Genomic DNA, 22,508 nt, shown 5'->3' on the forward strand with positions numbered 1-22,508 from the left:
TGACGTTTTTCATACTAATTGTTAGTGCATTATTTATACACTGAATTGACGACAGATTTTTCCTTTATTTCCCGAACATGACAAGGAGCACACGGCAGTTCTGACCGGTCGGCAGGGGATGTTCACTACTGTATAGCCAGTGATCCCACCTCAGATGTTAGGCTTTACAATTTTTCGTTATATCCATTTTTTTGATAATAGTGATTCTATGTATATTTTCATTAAGAGATTTATTTGAAATTCATATAACATTTTGCAATTTTGTTATCTGAAAATAACTTGCGCTGTCCATAAACTTCAGGGTAAATCTTATTTAATTTTACAATAGTCAATTTTTACAAAAAGTCCTTTGGTGGATCATTTTTGGTTGCTTACATCTTTAAAATACTACAATAAAATATATAGAAATAGCAAGCAGAGTTCGAGCTGAAAAGTCCATTAAACATTACAAAATAGCAGCGGAGCAAACACGGACCTTCAAGACATAAGAGGTGGGATCAGGTTCCATAGAGGAGCGAGTATCCCCTGCCGAACTGTCGCATCAGCCGTGTGCTCTTTGCCATGATTGGAAAATAACGGGAAAAAATCAGTGTGTAAATAATGGCCCACTAATCAGTACGAAAACCGTCGGTCAGCATTTGACGTAATGACGGATAGTATTTGCAGACAATGTCAAGGTGTCGACCGTAGGTTTTATGAAATGATAACTTTAAACGAGAATGCTGACATTCTTGCTTCATCAGCTTGTTTCTCAATAACTTATCTAGTTGCAGAAATTATTCTAGTAGAATATGCTCTTCCGTATCGAACCAATTGAGAGATATTAACTCCGGATGCAGGAAATAAAGGTATATATTGCTGAATAAGTAATGCAAGTGGGGGATTGAAAAATAAAAGTCATCACGTTTATCATAAAGTTTGGTTGTTAGATAACCATTAAAGTCCTTTTCAAGTAAAATATCCAAATATGGAACAGATGTGTCAGATTCTATGGTATCTTTTATATTAAACTCATCAGGATATATCGTGCCGAAAGTAGAATGTAAATAGCTACTTTTAATTGACAAAACGTTCTCGATGTATCTAATTGTCGAGTTGAAGGCTACAGTGAGTATTTTTTGGTTTTAGGTAAAAGATTTTGAATAAATTCTACTCATATTAAGTACATAAATAAGTGTGCTAATAAAAAGATGCAATCGGAACCCATGGGAGACCTGGTCTCCAAAAACCACATAGATATTGTCAATCCTAAACTGAGGCATCTTAAAATATCAACTTCAGAGTACTAAGCTTGTGCGTACTATCAAAATATTTTTGAACAAAACGATTTTGCAAATGACAAGGTGAGTTAATTCATGAGTTCACTTTTTATTGAAAAAGTAGCTGTCAATGACAACAAAAAATTATTTCATTTATCATGGGAAATAAATGTATATAAGTCGTAGGTTTTGTGCTGTTTGTTTTGGCAAAATCTTGTGATTTCAATTTTTTCAAAAGTTCCTTGAATTTTAAGAATTCACATCTGATTTATACCACTTCTTAAATATATTGTTGCACTGAACTCGTGAAGGTTCTCCTTCATTTAGGACTTTCAACTAATTTTTTCAAGTTGTAACAACATTGCATTGATAGATTTATAGGTACATGAAATTATCAAAAAAGATAACTTATGCATACATTTAATTAAATCAATAATTTTTTATTATTATTCATAACTGAATTGTACGATGTTGTGTTTTAATGATAGGTTACTCAGGTGTGAAAAATGACCAACTAAATGCCGATTTACGAGTTATCGTTTATAGGAATGACATATACAACAGCTGTACAATGAAACGCATTGAAGTGGTAAAATTTTCTGTTTGGATGAAACGTTCTGAGTCATGTTTTAAACGTCAATTATAACATTATGACACGCCCATTTCTTTAGAAACGAAAAAGAAATATTCGTCGTAATGTTTAAGGACACCCCACTCTTCGTGACAAACAACATGAGTTACACCGAAATGGAGATTTTTATATCATAAGAGAGAGAGAGAGAGTTTGAGAGTTCCTGCTTCTGTGAAACACATATCGCAACGAACTTGTCCATAACTTTGAATTTATCATGTTCATTGGAGTTACCATAACACAGGTATCGGTCGAACACGTGCTTACTTGGTGTTTATATGTAGACCGCCAATTTCATTGGCTATTATATTTACAGAATATCTGTTCTACAGGTATTCGAATGAACAATTTGACCGATCTTTCCTTTCTAAGGAAATGGGCGTGTCATTGTATGACAATCATCGTCCTAAAGATAGCCAAAAACGTTCCAGCCAAACGGAAAATTTTACCACTTTAATGCGCTTCATTGTAGGCTACTTCAGCATTGATATTGTTACGTACACAAAAGGGTTCCTTACATTGTTTTGTACACAAAAGCGTTGCCCAAAAGAAGGAGAATGTGTTCAATCTACCTGGAATAACAGGGTCAATTGAATGGGGAACAGTCTATGTAATAGTAAGATCATATGAAGATTTCTCTTCATATGATCTGACTGACTTAGAACAGAACCTCAGCTAATCAAATGAATGGATTAAAAAATAAACTCCTCCCACGGCTTTGTAATATATAAGGCTCAACTTCGATTACCGCTCGTTGTACATATCGAGCACGCAATCAATATTGAACACACGCGGTTTCAGAATGGACTCCCAACCCATTCAGGTTAGCACGGGATTATATGAAATAGCTTGATTTACTGGGGAAATGGTATGGTGAAGATATTAAAGTTACTGAACTAATGAATGCCAGTGTAACAAGAATTGTAATATCTATATATTATTGAAAAATGATCGTGTTAAGATGACAAAGCCCTAGTCAGCTTTAGTGGGTATCGCTGTCTAATATCAAATAAAAATTGGATGAAAATTGTGATTAAATCTGTCTTCAAAGACAAGTTTCGTCTCTGATATACATGACGATGGTTGTATTTTCTGTATGTACCGAAATGTGAAAAAATAATATTCAAAAAGGCGACAAAAGATTACAGTGGGAAAAAAGTGTAGCAAGGCCTAGAAAGTTTTTTAAAATATCATTGTAAACAGCACGTTGGTTTTGAATAGTTTCTTTTTGTGTGTTGAACAAAAGCCAATGAAGACACACCCATATAACTGTCAAGTGGACCAATCAGACACCGCTGAATTTTTCAGAAATAGAAGAATTCTTCACCATGAAAAATCAATTCTTCGCGAGAAATAGAAGCATTTGATTGGCTGAAAAATTAGGTTATGTTCTAAATTCAAATTTTTAAACTCTCGACGATTGATATGAGGAAGAAAATATAATGACATGTTTTTTTGTGCGCACTTTTGCGCTTCCTATATACGAGTACATATATATATATTTTTACAAGTACTAGTATATGCAACAATTTTAATTTTAAAATTATCTTATTTGTGTTACCTAGCACAAAGAAGAACGATCGAGTATAAACATTTAATCAGGTTAGAACTAAGAGGGAGGGTAGATTTCACTTTTTATTTTAATTAAAAATTTCACTGACCATAAAATAATAGTTGGATTTCATTTTGCCCTTCACTCGCTTATTTAAACATACACCTACGTTTTTAAAGGGAATATATAGAGAAAAAAGGGATACATGTTCATATTCTAAAAAAATGTATTTGACCCCATTTGTCCAAGTGTGAAAATCGAAATAATACATTTTAACACATCTACAGGACATTACCAATTCTATTCTAAAATATGAGTCGGTTACAGCCAAAAAGGGAGTTCATGGAACCACTGATTTTTTCCCAGACAACAACATTTTGACCCCGAATTTCCTCAATGATCAAACTTTAAACCCAGAAAACATTGCATATGAATATGACATCTCCAATGATATTTCAAAAGATGAGATGGTTGCTGCAAAAAAAATTGGGAGATAACCAGGAACTATGTATTTAACCCTTAATCGTCTCCGGTGAAAATCAAAATCCTTACACTATAAGATAAAGTTTTAGACTCCATCCAATGTTTTTGTTTTAAAAATACCAGTTTCATCGTTATATATGTATCCCCGCAATCTTTGAAAAAAATCCTTTCCTAAAATCAAGAATATTAATTCGTGGGGAGAAGGGGGTGATCTTCATCTGTTCAGCTTTTTTTTAGCAGATTTGCCTCAATTTTCAGGTCAGTTTATCAAATTAACAATACAAATATTTATTAGTGCAATAACAAGGACTCTGGAAAAAATTGTCCAATTCGATGCTGAGGAGATATAAGTATCTCCTGCCATCTTGTCCATATCCATCAGTCTGGTTTATTTCAAAGAAGGGAGTTATCATATTAATATAATTTAATTTCACTTGTTTCAAGCAATTTCATTGGCTGAATCATTCAGAGGAACATATAATATTTTGTATAACATAACTTGCCTACGTCACAATGAGTTACGTCAAAAACGTATTACTCCGCTTAACGTTACTTTTAAAATAATGCTCAATTTGAAGCCTTTTTCCGGAGGAAATATTGTCTCATTGTCAACACTGAAATTATATAAATTATAAGGAATGAAGCTAATTTCAACTTATGTTATCCGATATAACAAAACTTGGGGCAGTTTACGCTTTAAGCGTAAACTGCCCCAAGTTTGTTATATCGGATAACATAAGTTGAAATTAGCTTCATTCCTTAATAAAACTTTCTAAAAGCTGACAGTGATGCCTCTATTGAAAGCTTGATCATACTCGGAAAATGTTTTGTTCTCAGTTCAGTATGAAAACATATACACCAGTAGCAGCTGATAGAAAAAAAATATTGCATAAACAGGTATTGATTTTACATGTACATTGAATTATTTTCTTTTATTGTTTACATCAAACTACAAACAAAGGAATAATGACAGGAAAAAAATATTAAAAGGGCTGACATCACACGAGTCTTCCCATAAAGACAGCATAAAATTAATCTTTATCATATTGATAAGAATATAGACTCAGTCCTTTAAATCAGGTCACAGACAATGTTTTGGATAGCTTTTACCGTATTTTTAATATATGCAGGTAAATTATGTTTTTGTTTGAGTTGTCAGTCTCCTAAGTAAATCTTTAACAAAATATGTAATAGAGAATACGTGATTTATAAATGAGCAATTTGAAAAAAAAAATAACAATAACACTTCAAATGTTTGAATTTCTAAATGAAATGCTGAAAACCTAGATGCATTATATCTGATATATATTATAATACAGTTGCCAACAGCTCTGGTCAGCCCCCGTCCTGTCCCCACGGATGGGTTTACAATGATTCATCCTGTTACGCCTTCATCAGTGATTATCCAATGGACTGGAATGAAGCAATGGTTAGTGAAATGTTTTGTATGGAAATATATGATGCCGAGAGGTTTTTTTCTGGAATAGTTAGTTAAATAACATACAATTACATAAACTCGATAAATCATGCAGTAAACAATGCTCTCTAGATGTACTTTATTTCCCCATCAATGTATTGGCGCGGTTCCAAAAAAAAAAAGAAAAACCACGTGCAGGTCAGGACAAACAGCTAGACAGAAGCAGGGCTTGGAGCACGTGGATTGGCGGAATCAAAGCATATAAATATAAGGAATAACTGTCAAATTTTTCAATTTCATGACGATACGATGATCAATCTATTGGCTTACGTGATGCATTAACGCCTTCGGTGTTTATGCAAATTATCACGCAAGCCAATCGATTGATCACATCATGAAATCGAAAAATAAGACAGTTATTCCTTAAATGATTTTAGCAGTGTGTGTGTTTATAATTTTTAGTTAGCAAAGCGGAAGTGCATCGGGATTGATGTCAAATTTTATCTGAATTTATAGATATGTATTTTTCTAGAGGATAATCTGCTTTTCTGTACCCTTGTTATTAATGATGTAAAGAATTTGAATTTTTTATTTTAAAAACTTTACTTTTCCAATAACGTGGATGAATTTGCAAATATATAATGCAGTTTGATGAATAATTTATAAAACGAACCTTTTTGCCTTATTATTGTTGGTTATTACATTTGAAAAAAAAACTAATATGCGGCTTTTTCAATAAACGTTTGTAAATTGTAATCCCCTTTTCATTATTTCCTGAATCTGAATTTTAATCATTTTATCCGTCTCATATTCTTATTAATCGTTCCTTTTGTATACATCTTTCTCCAGATGTATTGTAGAGCCCTCCAAGCAAAACTTGTTGAAATAGAAACAGCGAGTGAAAATGGATTTCTTCGGCTACATCTACTTGACAATAAGGCCACGGGTCTGTATTTACTGGATCTTTTAAGCAATAAGTAGAATTAAAGTGTTTCATTTAGTATATAACTCCCGTTATTCAATTTGTTTTCACTTGCAGTTGCAGTTATAAGAACATATATATTAAAAGAATGATCCTTTGCTTAAAGGTTCCTGACTCCTCGAAATTTTCGATACTCACTATGCATACTAGCTCCGAATATGATCCATTTTAAAACCTATGCGAGCTACTGACAAATAAGTTGATGTTACTGGTACTGTATTTCAGCAACCTTGTCAAAATCATCAACGTAATATCATACGTAAATTTTATGGTTGCTATAATGACTTTTATTAATGAAAAATATATATAATCGATAACTCGGTCGGATTTTGGCAAACACGAATTGTACTGATTGATAGGACTTTGTTTTATGCTTAATTCGGCTTCGAATTATTCCTGAATATCATTGATAAAAAACTATTGTGACTTTTTATTTGGTAGTACCTGTGTATGTGACCAAGTCACTAGTGGTAAGACATTCGCTTCTCGAACGGAAGATCAAGTTCGATTCTCTCTCACCTCTCTATTTCTCTCTCACAAAAAACAAAGACGTAAATATATAAGACTTTTCTTTCGCCCAACGACCAACAGAAAGTGAACATCTCGGTCTTCCAAATTATATACATTAGATACTGTAGTCTCTTTACTTGTACATTGGTCGCTGGTGCTGTCAAAAATTCCACTGCACAAATTCGTTAAGTTCCGAATAAAAGTCCAATTAAACTTTAAGCCTAAACCGAGTGCGAAGAAATTGAGCATTTTCATCGGTTACAACAAACATGCGGTATCCATTTTTATCCAAGACAAGCTAATTAAAAATAAAAAGATATATATGTATTGATTTCCCTATAAAGGCCTATCATTTTATACTTTGTATGCCTAATTTGTATGCCTACGGAATGTTAAGTCACGGTGCCACGGTGGGTATGCCGGTCAACAGGGGATACTTACTTCTCCGGGGCTTCTGATCCCACGCTGGAATTTCTGGATAATCCATGTTTTATGACGTTCACAGATTTATTTGTTTTGTTTTTGCTTGTTTGTTTGATAAATAACTGTTATTTATTATATAGCTAATAAATAGTCTCTAATAAAATACTACCAAAATTCTAGAGAATTTTAACGTTCAATATCTTGACGTTTTATTGAACGCTAACTTTGTATTACGAATATGAATATGCCCGAAACATTCCAAATACGAGCGTTCAATATCGAATGCTCCGTTGAAAACAAAAAACGTCGTCTGGTCAAATTCTCAGAGCTAAATTGAAGAAGGGAAGTGGCATCTAGGTAAGATGTATTACTTTTTCACACAAAAATGAAATTATTCATTAAAATATAGTACGTATTAGACCCATTAAAACCTAAATAAGCAAATCATATCACTCGGTAGGGTCATCGGAATGATGCGATATTGAACGCTAACAAGACGGACGTTAATTTGAATACCGATACAAAAAGATCATTAATTTGAGGAGTTTTTTGTTGAAATAGTTATTATAAATTATGTGGAAATGCTTTAGCTATATAATAAAGGAGTTATTGAACTTATACTGGTGAATATCGGCACTCGTAAGCTGTTCAAATGCACTCGCATGCTCGTGCATTTGAACAGCCAACTAGTGCCAATATTCACCAATATAAGTTCAATAACCCTATATTATCCTACTTTTTTACCTATAAAATCTATTGACTTTTGGAAAACATATTAATATTTTGTCAATAATGTTTTTATTGTATGATAGGTCATTACTGGATTGGATTAAATGATATTTTGTCGGAGGGAGAATGGGTATGGATGTCTTATCAACAAACACCAACGTACACAGACTGGTCCCCCGGACAACCAGACAACTATCAACAACACGAGGATTGTACATTACTTTGGGGAGCTACACGTTTTCACTGGGACGATGCATTGTGCTCCTATAAAGAAAATTTCATCTGTGAGAAAGAGTAAGTAATCCAAAGTCCCTAATACAACCACGTGTTATGGACAATTCCTTTTTTGAAGAATCTTCATATATTATCCTTCATTCGCGGATCTGTTTTATAGTCGAAATAAGAATTGGTATATATATAAGAAAATTAATATCGTCTAAGATCTATGACTTAATTTTCCGTCAATAATTTCCAGAAAAAATACGTCATGACAAATAAATACTTGATCAAAGTCTCGTTCTACATGTACATTGTTTCTCTTAGTTTTGAAAAATTAAAAACACGTACCCTTTTCAATATAACTCCACATTTTTGGAGTCAAATATTACGTTACTTACTACAAGCACTTTTTCATGTATAATTTATCGTTATTTTTACTTTGAAAAATAGGCAGTACCTTAAAGTCTTAGTAAGCTCAACGATTATATTATTATAGTATAAGATGAACGATTATATGATTATAATACAATCTGCTACAAATAAGTAATAAATAAATAAGTAATCCCAAGTCCCTAATACAACCAAGTGTTATGGACATTTTTTTTGGGTGGGGGGCAGAATCTACGTATATTATCTTTCATTCGCAGATTTGTTTTATAGTCGAAATAAGAATTGGTATATATAAGAAAAATTAATATCGTCTAAGATCTATGACTTAATCCTCCGTCAATAATTTCCAGAAAAAATACGTCATGACAAATAAATACTTGATCAAAGTCTCGTTCTACATGTACATTGTTTCTCTTAGTTTTGAAAAGTTAAATACACGTACCCTTTTCAATATAACTCCACATTTTGGAGTCAAATATTACGTTACTTACTACAAGCACTTTTTCATGTATAATTTATCGTTATTTTTACTTTGAAAAATAGGCAGTACCTTAAAGTCTTAGTAAGCTCAACGATTATATTATTATAGTACAAGTTGAACGATTACATGAATATAATACAATCTGCTACAAATATTCTTCCAGATCGAGTGAAGGAATTAACATCGTGGGATAAGCGAGCAAACAGAACAGCTGTTGTATCCTTGGAACTAGTCTTATCAATTAAACAAGTTTATCTTCCAAAGAGTAAAATCTTCATTTTCAAGTATTTTTGTGGACAATATCTTTGATATTCTTCTTCCTCCGCCACTCTAGATCAAACGTACTTATCACTTCGCCATCCTGGCAATTACGAAAGAACACTGCATGTTAACTTCACCATAAAACACAACTCATTCATTGTCAAAAGAAACTGGGGATAGCTTTACCCTTACTCAACTTATCACTCCCACATATTTAGCTTTGGTAATTCTTAACATTTTAACTTTTAGCGGTTGGGACCGGTCGATAAGGGATTCTTACTCCTCATAGGCACATTATCTCACCTAGCTCTTGAATTTCCAGAGGTCCTAGTTTATGACTTCTTCAAAGTTTAGCATTGTTCATTGATATTATTTGATCGAATAGTGTTCGTTTTCGAACATAAGGTGATTTTACATTTAAGGTGATGTGATTTCAACGACCTCGTTGAAATTCAGTCATATTTCGTAAAATCTGTGGTCGGTATAATAACATTATATGTAAGCAATGAATCAATATGTTTTGAAGGATATATTCTCATACATGCAACTGTAACGGTGTGTGGAAACAAATTGATTGAAATTCCGTTTGGAAACACTGTTGCAATTATGAGACTATAATTTTCCTTAAAAAAAAGACTCTTTGATTATATATACATTTTTAAAACTCTCTGCAAATCTGCTTCATATTTCATCATCCAGGTATTTTCTTTCGTTGAAGGTACTGATAATGGAAGAACTAATGAAACAACTTCTAGTCAATGTGCGCTTGATTTTTGATTTTCCATTATGACGTTGCACTTCTTCGCCGTTCAACGTCTGTGACGTCAAAATAAAACGCATGCTGTAACCTTTGAAATCCCTTTCCGTGTTATGGTGTTTTGAGTGCCATAGATTTCTACACACTTTATATGCGAAATATTTGTAATGTAAATATTTGCAATGAACAACTAAAATCTAATCAAACTATATTTGATAATCCTACATGTATATAAAAAGGCAGAAATGTATTTATAAGAAAGCACTTCATCCATCGAATGGACAATATATTTTATCATTTTTAACATGATATCCTACTATCAAGTCTTATGTTAGTTTAGTTTACAATCTGCATGTAAGAAATTAAAGTTTCAAAAGTACCTAAATAAATACTGACATATGTTTCCATGATTGTGATAAAGATATAAAGGAATATACATTTTATTATAAATGCAAAACATGTTTTAACCTCTTTAACATCGTTTGATTATGAAGAGTATTCAATCTCAAAAGTCAATTCAAACAATGCAAAATAGGAGCAGAGCATACACGGTCCTCCAAAACATTAAAGGTGGGATATGGTGCCATGGAGGATTGAGCATCCCCTGCCGACTGGTCATACTCGCCATGTGCTCCTTGTCATGATCGGGAAATAACGGAAAAATCCGTCGACAATTCAGTGTGCATATAATGCATGGTCTAATAATTATAGTATGAAAAACATCAGTCAGCATTTGAATTAATGATAAATTGTATTTGCTGACAAGGTCACTGTATAGACGATAGAACTTACGAAATGATAACTTTAAACGAAACTGCTAATAATTTGATTGTCAATAACATCATTTTAAGAATTGTTCATAGATAGAGCATACATGATCGAATCAACTGAAATATAAAAACCCGTATGCAAGTGCTGCATAAGTAAAGGAAGTCAATCAATGTATATGTCTTATGAAACATACGGCGATAACGAACAGTATTCAAGATCAAAAGTCCATAAAACAATACAAAATAGGAGCAGAGCAAACATGGACCTCCAAAATATCAGCGGTGGGATCAGGGGTCTAAGTGATGGTATATAATAAACTAAATTAACCCTAACCCTGCCCATTATGTGATACCTCCTTCCTTTTTGAAAACGATCTATTCTCTTTGCTTGAAAAGAAAATCACATTAAAATATATACGAGTACGAAATAAAATAAATAATTCAACTTCCATAGATATCCGGTCACCTGAATTTGCTTTAACATTCTTAATTTTCTTAATGTTGCAAGGAAAAAAATATTCACGCATGTTTTCTGTTCTGTTTTGCATCTAGTCATTTTTTCTTATACGAATATATAATCTGTAAATAGAATTCCCTAACAAAATTAGGGCTAAGAGAACAGGTACAAAATTTCAGGTCAATTGCATTATATTATTGATTACATGATAACTTTATTCTAAGATTCATATGTTCAAGGTTAAACAGTGCTGGCGCTACATATGTGAATATAATATATTTAGTTTGGGCGGTTTTTGTATTAAAGGATACGATTGTTAATGCAGTTTACGGGGAGGAAGTGAGAAGGGATCCGGGGTCAAGAGGAGGGCATATGTAACTACATGTACGAGGGTTGTCCCGTAAAATCGTGGACAAGTTGTCTAGTGTGAAAAATAAACATCACTGCGTTCTGAAATTTTCACTATTATTTAGTACATATTTTAGTAATATACACAGCAAATTTCAGATAAATATATGCATAAATAAACAAATTATGAGATTTTATGCCATGTATTGTATCACCTTACGGCGCATGGATTATAACGTCAAAGTGTCTAAAACAGCGTCACGTTTTATCTTTGCTGAAAATGAAGTTGGATGAGTCCGACTTAAATTTAGGAATTTCATTGATACACATTCTTTAGTTTCCATAAACAGCCGAAGAATCAATTGGCACCCTCATGCGATCTTCTGAAGATTTATTAGTAAGTTACGGACAATATTCTCGCCATCATTCAACTACAAAGTAACAGATAATCACATATCGGCGGTCTACTGTGATAGCGTCTTTTGCTGTTACATTAGGAGTTTGTCCGTATGTTTTGTACTCCCCAGGGACTCGATCAAAAAGAACTTCGCTAAGAAAACTTCTATTTCATTTGTAGACTTAAGGTATGGTGATATTTTTATAATCTTTTTTTTCTTCTATGGTCATTTCAAGTCTCTAAAGATGTCATTATAACATCGAAATAAAACTGAACTGTTCTCCGGTGCGCCGTAACGTGATAAAACGTCGCCAATTTTCGTGTGTTGTGTTTACCACTTTTCCATTTCGAATGCTCGAGAAACTGCCAAAAATTAAGCAATTGCCTTAAAATTTTTACAAAGACTACAAAATTGATTGTGGAATTGAATTAGGATAATTTTAATCCATAACTAATGTATTTAAAACTTTTACTTTGAATTCAAACTTGTGTATTCTTTAATAAAACCTTGGTTTTTTGACCGTGCGCCGTAGGACAATACCTCGTGCACATTCAAGCATAATAAAATCTTTATTTTTGCCTATATTTTATCAAAAAAATTATTATGCACTTAAATATGATAAATAAACATTTACTGAAATTTTCAGCTTAGTGCACCCATTACTTTTCGAGAAAAACGCTTTGTCCACGATTTTACGGGACAACCCTCGTATTACTAAGACATTCTAATGATAGATTTAAGATTAGCGAGGAGCAGGACAGATAGCTAAATGACAAAATCGTCTCATTTCTCGTTGAAGTCACTTTTTTTAAATTGGTGATGAATTATCTGGGCATAGAAATAATATTTAATAATACATAACTCTCATCAGATGTGCATATTTATTTGATTTCACGATCACCTCTTTTTTCTGAATAGATATCATGCTGTTATCTGCCAAAATGAGTCACCAAAATATTTTCCTTTGTAGTACACGTTTATAATACTTTTTTACAGAATGTTGTCTTCTTAAATACTGGCAGTTTTATCATTCTTTTTTGTATTCATTATTGTCAAAATTAAAAAGTGATTTAAATTAAGTTTTTTCGACACTTATTAAAATATTATTGTCAAATTAATAATTAAATTTCATAACAATTCTTTTGACAGGAACATTAAATAAATTAAATGAATATTCACAACAGTTATTCAATTGAGGTATTTTTATTTCCTCAAATGATATTTATCATCAGTTGTCTATTTTCCTATTGCAATAATATTTTACAAAAGCCCAGTTTCTTGAGATAAAGATATATAATGTCTTTCTTTCCTTCTTTCCCTCTCTTTCACGAGAATCATATTGTTTTTTCTGTTATCCTTAATTTATGTCTGTTTTTCTCTCTTAATTAAAAGAAAACACAAATTACCTAAATGAAATATGAATACTGTAGATCTACATGTACAAGATCTCCTTTATCAAGAGAAACTTGAAAGTTTTTTTTAAAAAAGAAGTTTTGATCATGCATGAGTTTAAATATGTTTTCATTTCCTCAAATAGATAATGAAATAACTTTCACAGATTCAGCTAACAATATCTTTAAAATGCTAGTATAGTTTATTAAAAGGTACTTACTTATACTTTAGAATATCATATATTTTTGTTTTTGCATGAAAGAATATCACTTAAGGCTTCCCAGAGTATTAAATGAAGTAAAGAATTCAAAAACGTACATGGTCACCACCACTGATAAAACTATACAATGAAGTTATTATTGATAAAAACCAAAGCAAAACTTCATTTTGTCGTTATCAAGGACTCGCTTTACCAATAAGATCTCTTACATGAAACATTAAACCCTATTATTTCACTGTAAAGCAGTTCTTTATCAAATTGCTCATGAATTATATAAAATGTGCATCGTTAAAAAAGTAACAGATTAAATCTTAATATTTACATTCGCAGTGTTTTTCTGCAATGCCAACTGTGAAATTGATTTGAATATCATTTTCGTGTTTACTTCCGCGAATAAATTTATACGGAGAAACGTGTGTTAATGTGACGTTAAGATGAGGTTGCAGCGACGTTAGTAAAAATGCAACGATATAGGGCTGCAAGGAATTCAAATATTGAGTTTATTTAGTTGCTTCCAAATATGTAAAATGTAAATATTGTTGCGAACTGTTGCAATTATAAATGTAGAAATTTAATGATGTACATGTATAATCTAGAATGTTCTATATGTTTCATGAATGCATTCTCAAGAAGTCTGTAGAATATGTTTGAATATAATTACCTAGAATTTTATAGAAGTTTCTATTTCCAGAAGTTTCTTCAATACTATATATATGAGAGTTTTTGTGATCTTAAATTATTATCGATTTTATATTGTGTTTACATTGAAGAAATATTGAATACATATCAGAAACCATCTGATCATCTTAGCCAATGTGGTATTGTGATTGTTAACCCTTGTGGATTTGTTTTGCCTTTAATCGTCATAATAAATTATAAAAAGAAGATTTCCGTGTGATTGTGATTTGCCACATTGTTTGGTGCCGGAACCCGGGAATTGGAGCCTGAAATCAAGAAGTTATCACGGAAAAGAAGAAGATGTCAACCTCATACTTGAAAGGACTTTGTACAAGGTACAAGAATCTACTGCTGAAGGAAATGATCAAAAGTAAGACATTTCTTTCTTCAGAAGCTGAAGAAGAGGATTTGACAACCAGGATAAGGCAGATTCAATCTTCCTTGAGACGGTTAAATGACTTTGGTGCTAAATTAGAAGAATCGATGAAAGAACTTTCCATTGCCTTGGAATCAAAACAAGACAATGAGTCTGAAATTGAAAAATTTACAGAAGATAGTGAGAAGTTGTTTGAATTGCTCACAGATGTTACAGAGCGCTCAGAAGAACTTCTACTATTGGAAAAAAGACTGGAACAAGTGGACATTCCATATATGAAAAGTGAAGCACCAAATGACCCACGAATCGACCACATGATAGATTTGCAGACAAAAATGCAGGAACAACTGATGCATTTCCAAGAACTCCAGATTCAGGAACTGCACAGAAAGGAGAAGATTTGCAAAGAGACTCCAGTAGTTAAACTACCAAAGTTTGAGCTCCCTTCATTCAACGGAGACAAGTTAAAGTGGAAAGAGTTCTGGGACTCCTTTGAAGCTTCCGTACACAAAAACACAAGGCTTTCCAATATTGAGAAGTTCAACTACTTGAAAAGTAAAATGGAAGGAAAGGCACAATCTGCTATTTCCGGCCTCATGCTCTCCCGTGAAAATTATGATGTAGCTCTCTCCATATTGAAGGAACGATTCGGAGATGTGCAGTCTGTAATTAACAAACATTACGTGGACCTTATAAACATTAAGCCTGCACTCAATAATACTTCCAGTCTCCGTAGACTATTTGATGATTTAGAAAAGCATATGCGCAGCCTAGAAGCATTGGAACAGGACGTAAACCAGGATGTCTTTGTTTCCATGATTATAACGAAGTTACCAAAAGAAGCCAGATTACAATTAGAAATACAGAAAGGAAAGAAAGAGAAGTGGACTGTGCAAAAGCTGAGAATGTTTCTTGATAACTACATAGCAGCCAGAGAGTCTACAGATATGGAAAACCTAGCCGGTCATGAAGAACAACCTGCTAGAAAACCCCCATCACCTGGAATGCTATATGAACATGAAAGAAAACATACATCTGCGGAAGCCTTAACAACATCATTTAAAGAATCTCCAAGAAGAAACAAAATTCGAAGAAAGTATCCCATTTGTATCTTCTGTGAACAAAATCACTGGAGTGACGAATGCCAAGAATTCAGGACAGTTGAAGACAGAAAACAGAAGATTAAGGGAAGATGTTACATTTGTCTTAGGCCAGGTCATCTTAGCAAAGACTGCAAAGTCGACAAACCATGTTTCCATTGCCATCAGACAAAGAAACATCACCGAAGTCTCTGCAACAAGAAAATGCTGCCTTTGAGAGAAACCTCACACTTTGTTGAAACATCCGAACTATGTGACTCAGAAACAGTTAACAATGTTCGAGAAAACAGCCTACTGTCATCAGGAAGTATGGTCCTAATGCAAACTGCAAAAATTGATGCATCAGATCTGATTGGATCGAGATTTGAAACAATCAGAATTCTCATGGACTCTGGATCTCAAAGAACGTATGTTACCGAGGAATTAGCTTCAAAATTGAATTTGAAAAGAAAAAGAACAGAGGAAATATCACTTGTCACCTTTGGATCCACGAAACCAAAAATAGTAAAAACTCCAAATGTATCTTTAAGAATTAAACTGAAGGATGGACACTATATGAGAATTGAAGCAAATGTTGTGCCTCAAATAACCGGACCAATACACAGAAGACCGTTATCACCTAACATCATTGAAAAGGTACAGTGCCAATGGAAACATCTACAGTTTGCAGATACCTTACCAAAAACTACAGAGAATTCAACCATAGACATCCTTATTGGGAATGACTATTATCTTGATTTGGTATCATCAGAAAAAATTGAAGTTGACCATGGACTTTACTTGCTCTCATCAAAGGTAGGATGGATTCTCACTGGAAGAACACAAGCTAACTTTGAGGTATCCAGAGATAATTTACACCAAATGCTGATTGTAAATGGAAACAATCTAACAACGGAATATTGTCTTCATTCGTCTGTCGATGAATGTTTGCCCTTGAAGCCATCACTAGACGAGTACTGGAACTTGGAAACTATTGGAATCAAGGATCAGCCCCATTCATCAGATGATGACAAGGCTTTAAAAAACTTGAACGACACAATAAAACTAGTCAATGGTAGATATCAAGTCACTTGGCCCTGGAAGGATGAGCAACCTGAACTCCCAGAGAACAGAGAACTTGCTTTTGGAAGGTTGAAATCTCTACTTCAAAAATTAAAAAAGAACCCTGAGCTGCTTCACCAATATGATGGAATAATTCAGGACCAGTGCAAGCAAGGCATAATTGAAAAGTTGACAAAGAGCAGTGAAGTGAAGAATAGTATCAAACACTACATACCCCATCATGCTGTCATTGATCCAACAAAGCCTACCACAAAAGTACGGATCGTCTATGATGCATCGGCAAAGGTCAAACCAGAGTGTAACAGCCTTAACGAGTGTCTTTACAGAGGACCAGTGATGCTAAATGATTTGTGTGGACTGTTGATGAGATTTAGAATGAAAAGGATTGCAATTATTGCTGACATAGAAAAGGCATTTCTACAGATTGAATTACAAGGAAAGGACAGAGATGTGACAAGATTTTTTTGGTTAAAGGATATTGAAACTCCATCCACAGAGAACAATATTCAAGTATATAGATTTACGAGAGTTCCATTTGGAGTTATATCAAGCCCTTTTCTATTAGCTGCAACTTTAGATTACCATCTTGGAAACTACAACACTGCAACAGCTGAAAACATAAGAAGCAATATTTACGTGGATAATGTTATCACTGGTGTAGAGTCCGTCTCAGAGGCTAGGAAACTATATACAGATGCCAAAGAGATCTTCAGTACCATGTCAATGAATTTACGAGACTGGGCATCTAACTCCACAGAATTTAGCCAGTGTATTCCTCAAGCTGATCAAGCAAACAGAGAAACCATAAAAATTCTTGGTTTGTCTTGGAAACTTTCTGAGGACTCCCTATTCATAAACAGTCCAAAAGATGAAACTCATATTCCACCTATCACCAAGAGGAAAGTCCTTCAAAGAATTGCTTCTGTTTTTGATCCACTTGGATTCTTCACCCCAGTTACTTTGAGAACAAAGTTGTTTCTACAAACATTATGGAACCAAAAGAAAGAGTGGGATGAAGAACTGACCAAAGAAGACATTCAGCGCTGGGAAAATATATCCGCAGACCTGGATGATATTCCCAATTGCCCTATTCCTCGTTTTATAGGACTCACTGGTACAGTGACATACAAATTAATGTGCTTTTGTGATGCATCAACTAAAGCGTACGCCTGTGCGATCTATTTACACCAGAGCAAAAAAGAAAGAAGTACTGTCAACCTGTTGTTTTCAAAAACTCGGTTAGTGCCACTCAAGAAAATAACACTGCCTAGATTGGAACTATTGGCTGTTGTCATTGGAGTCCGCTGCATTAACTTTGTTGAACAACAACTGAAGTTACCTGTCACAGAAAAGATCCTTTGGACCGATTCCCAATGTGTATTACATTGGATAAGAATGAAGAAACCTCTTAAAACTTTTGTGGAAAACAGAGTAAAAGAAATCAGAAACAACAAAGATATCACTTTTCAATATGTGTCTACAAAGGATAATCCAGCTGATATTGCAAGCAGAGGAACAGCAGTTAAAACTCTTCAAGAATTTGAACAATGGTGGAATGGTCCAGAATGGTTAATTAAAAGGAAAGACAATTGGCCTTCATGGAACAGTCAACAAACCTGTAAAGAAATGCAGAGTGTCATAGAATCAGAATGCAAGACTCCAAAGATAGTTTATGAAGCAAAACTGGTGGCTGGGGAGAGTCCTAACGGAAGAAATAACAACTCAGATTCTGAATCAACTGGATATCCAAACATCATTGACTACCAAAATTTTTCATCATTTATAAACCTTACTCGAGTTTTAGCATGGACTCTTAGGTTTATCAAAAGAGTGAAGAAAATTCCAATGCCATGGAACCATCTAACTTACTCAGAACTACAGAATGCTAAAATTCTTATAATCAAGAATATCCAGACTCAAAACTATGGTGATGTCAAAACCTCACTCAAGGAAAATAAGAGAAATAATTTAATTAGTCAATTAGGACTTGTATTGGATCAGGAAGGGATTATCAGATGCATTGGAAGACTCATGAAAATTTTATTCATAGGTTCAAAAAGCATGCTCAGCTGACAGAAGGTGCAAGATCTCCTATCCTCCTTCCAAGAAAGAACCATGTGACGGGACTGATTATTGATTACATCCACAAAAAATCATTTCATGTTGGAGTCTCCCAAACACTGTCATTGGTTCGTCAAGACTACTGGATTCCGCAGGGAAGAGCAGAAGTAAAAAGAATACTTCATAAATGCACAATCTGTAAGCGGTTTGAGGGTGGTCCATACAAGATGCCACTGATGCCTCCACTACCAAAGAAACGTGTGAGTGAATCAGCACCATTTACGTACACGGGAGTGGATTACTTTGGACCAATCTTCATCAAAACAGAAACTGGCAATAAAAAGGTATGGGTCTGTCTATTTACCTGCTTGGTAGTAAGGGCCATACATCTTGAACTCATGCAGGACATGTCCACAGAACAGTTTCTCCTAGGACTAAGGAGATTTATTGCGCGTTGGGGCAAGCCAAAACAAATTATCTCTGATAATGGTGCTCAATTTAAACTTGCAAGCCTGGTTTTGGATAAAAGTTGGGAAAAGGTTACGTCTGATAATGATGTCCAAAGTTATATTGCAAATGAAGAGATTCAGTGGCAATTTATTGTGGAACTGGCACCATGGATGGGAGGATTTTATGAACGTCTGGTTGGTGTTGTCAAACGATGCTTAAGAAAAACTATAGGAAAACTCTGTTTAACAAATGAGCAAATGAGAACGATGCTTGCAGAAGCTGAAGCAGTCGTGAATTCGAGACCCTTAGTCTATATTGGAGACGATATTAATTCAAACATCACCCTTACTCCAGCGCATTTCCTCACTTTGAATCCAAAAATAGGACTTCAAGATAGTGAAAATTTTGATCCCATGGACCCAGACTATGTACCCGTTGCAAGTTCTGTAAACACTTTATTGACAATTTGGAAGAAAGGTCAACGACTTTTAGATACATTCTGGAAGACATGGAGAGATGAGTATCTTTTAAGTCTAAGAGAAAGAACATCCTATAAATTAAAAGGGAAAAGAATTCAAGATAACAGGCCGGTAAGAATTGGTGATGTTGTTCTCATCAAAGAAGATCTCCCTAGAGGAAGCTGGAAGATTGGAAGAATTTGCGATTTGACAAAGAGTCAAGATGGACAATGCAGGTCCGGAAAGGTAATGTTACCTAACAAAAGAACATTAAACCGACCGTTAAATTTACTTTATCCTATAGAATGCACCGATGAATCTGACCATGGTGATAGTGATATGACGAAGGAAAAGCCAGCAGTTGATGTTATTCCTCCGTTGCCTAGAGTAAAAAGACAGGCCGCTGAAAGAGCAACAAAACTGATGAAAGAACAATTAAATTCATGATTGACTTTCCTTGGTCTTGGGAGTGTTGCGAACTGTTGCAATTATAAATGTAGAAATTTAATGATGTACATGTATAATCTAGAATGTTCTATATGTTTCATGAATGCATTCTCAAGAAGTCTGTAGAATATGTTTGAATATAATTACCTAGAATTTTATAGAAGTTTCTATTTCCAGAAGTTTCTTCAATACTATATATATGAGAGTTTTTGTGATCTTAAATTATTATCGATTTTATATTGTGTTTACATTGAAGAAATATTGAATACATATCAGAAACCATCTGATCATCTTAGCCAATGTGGTATTGTGATTGTTAACCCTTGTGGATTTGTTTTGCCTTTAATCGTCATAATAAATTATAAAAAGAAGATTTCCGTGTGATTGTGATTTGCCACAAATATAAGGAATGTTTTTTTTTTAAGTTTAGTGTGAATTAGCGCACTTCGTGAAAAGTCTGTGTGATTCACACACTAATAACTCAAACAAAACTTAAAAAGCATTCCTTAATTGTTACTGAGATATAATCCTTTGTCTTAAATCCATGTCAACCATTGGTAATCATTAAAAATTCTTCCACAAATTATGCAACAAAGATCTTGAATACAGTTTGTTATCTCCAAATGTTTCATACATTAAAACCCATGTCTAATTTTATTTTATTAACAAAGAAAGATTTAATTAAGTTTTTCAATGACATGCGCTTGTAATATTTTTTTGCAAACAGTTTTAAGATTTTAATCTTTTAGAAACTGTCATTCATTTTTTTTTTTTACATTTCCACAGTCTTTAATGGTTGGATACTGAGTATGTATTATTTAAAAATGTGTATTGATCTAGTTCAGAGTAAGGGCAAAAAAGAGAATACTTGAAAGAATTACAAATAAAGTACAAAAACAAAGCATAATTGTATCAATGCATAGAGTCAACATTTTCCACGTCACTTCAAGGTCATCAACGTCATCAGCAAAATCATCCTCGTTCTCTGTTTTGGTTGAAACTTTTTTTTCGATAACATGTACATTTAACAATAGTTGCCCAAATCTTCGGCATTGGCGACTTTTCAGAATCTTTATGATGTAGAGCAATTTCGACGATCACAACAAAACAGATAAAAGTACTCATTACTAGATCGGAAAGAACAAAATAAGACAGAAGTGAAACAGGTTCTGAAGTTGGCGGCAAATTATTTTCCACTATAGTCAAAAATACAGCTACTGCCAAAAGCACAGTAACTGCAAAAGAAAGTCTTTCACCACTCTCCAGCGGTATTATAAATACAAAAATATTCATGAGTAGTATAAAAGTTGGGACTTTTCAGAATCTTTATGATATAAAGCAATTTCGACGATCACAACAAAACAGATAAAAAATACGAAGGATATCCCCAACATCCGAAGAGCATTCGACAGGTCTGAGTATCAAAAGGGTATTTGGTAACATCTACATCGCACCTGCTGGAGAGAACGTCGCCTGGGCTCCACAGCGCCCTGCAATCAGAAGAGAACCTCACCGGAAAGTTCCCCTTCGCAATACGCTCAACTTTAATATACGGATTAAGCAGACTAAGACTCGGTATCCAAACTTTTCTTTCTGGAAAGTCCATTGTTTGTACATCAGCGTAAGAGGAAGAGTTCCATGTTAAGCGAGAGTCTCTCCATCTGACGAAGAAAGCCCCCGTCACAGAAAACATTCCATTGACTTCATCAAAATCCTTTATACCAACAAGTGTAAAAGACACATTTATAATCACCGGAGACGTTAGCGTTTCTAACGGACGAACGTACCTGTTATAACCTGTCATTAAAGCCGTGTACAGCTTTTCAACCTGCGTAAGATTCGATGCAACACATATCGACATTGTTTGAAACAGACATGTAACATGAATCCAATGCATGTCTTTTTGTCCTTGGATCTTTGTAACACTTACCAGTTGATGTACCAATTATTAATTAAAAATTTGTACTTTGCTTTTTTTGATATTCCACAAAAGTTCTTTTTTAAAATGTCACTGCCGATCACGGAGATTTCCGCAATTACGGTTCAATTAATCTTACTCTAGTACACTACAACGAGTCCTACTAATTTTCTTTACATAAGATATACTTAAACCAACGCAAATTGTCATAACATCCTTTAAACAGAATTTAAATTTAGATTAATAAGTCATACATTTATATTAACGATTTATCTCAAA

At 33.8% G+C, this 22,508-nt stretch overlaps 2 protein-coding genes and 1 pseudogene across 2 annotated transcripts; 2 read left to right on the top strand and 1 right to left on the bottom strand.

Moving 5' to 3' along the window:
• The first annotated feature begins 4,982 nt into the window (after positions 1-4,982).
• LOC134230672 (perlucin-like protein) lies at positions 4,983-9,363 on the top strand. The gene is made up of 5 exons (XM_062712509.1): positions 4,983-5,055; positions 5,245-5,354; positions 6,192-6,288; positions 8,070-8,280; positions 9,240-9,363. Exons 1-5 carry the CDS (start codon positions 5,016-5,018, stop codon positions 9,268-9,270), a joined length of 489 nt encoding a protein of 162 aa, XP_062568493.1. The 5' UTR covers positions 4,983-5,015; the 3' UTR covers positions 9,271-9,363.
• A 5,294-nt stretch (positions 9,364-14,657) lies between these two features.
• On the top strand, positions 14,658-20,311 carry LOC134230653 (uncharacterized). The gene is made up of 2 exons (XM_062712486.1): positions 14,658-18,712; positions 18,946-20,311. The coding sequence occupies exons 1-2, from the start codon at positions 14,658-14,660 to the stop codon at positions 20,309-20,311; spliced, it is 5,421 nt and encodes a 1,806-aa protein (XP_062568470.1).
• Positions 20,312-21,283: 972 nt separating this feature from the next.
• Positions 21,284-22,115, bottom strand: LOC134230654 (neuronal acetylcholine receptor subunit alpha-6-like; annotated as a pseudogene).
• Positions 22,116-22,508: the final 393 nt, after the last annotated feature.

Source organism: Saccostrea cucullata, unplaced genomic scaffold (assembly GCF_032062105.1).
Source record: "Saccostrea cucullata isolate Sc308-1 unplaced genomic scaffold, CSIRO_AGI_Scuc_v1 ctg144, whole genome shotgun sequence".
Lineage (NCBI taxonomy): Eukaryota > Metazoa > Mollusca > Bivalvia > Ostreida > Ostreidae > Saccostrea > Saccostrea cuccullata.

Bases quoted from the DNA above. Each gene is read 5' to 3' on its own strand.
- LOC134230653 (XM_062712486.1), top strand. From the start codon at position 14,658: ATGTCAACCTCATACTTGAAAGGACTTTGTACAAGGTACAAGAATCTA. The intron at 18,713-18,945 runs GTTTATCAAAAG...TTTTATTCATAG, and splicing joins GTTTTAGCATGGACTCTTAG to GTTCAAAAAGCATGCTCAGC.
- LOC134230672 (XM_062712509.1), top strand. From the start codon at position 5,016: ATGTTTTGGATAGCTTTTACCGTATTTTTAATATATGCAG. The intron at 6,289-8,069 runs GTCTGTATTTAC...ATTGTATGATAG, and splicing joins ACTTGACAATAAGGCCACGG to GTCATTACTGGATTGGATTA. The intron at 8,281-9,239 runs GTAAGTAATCCA...ATATTCTTCCAG, and splicing joins AATTTCATCTGTGAGAAAGA to ATCGAGTGAAGGAATTAACA.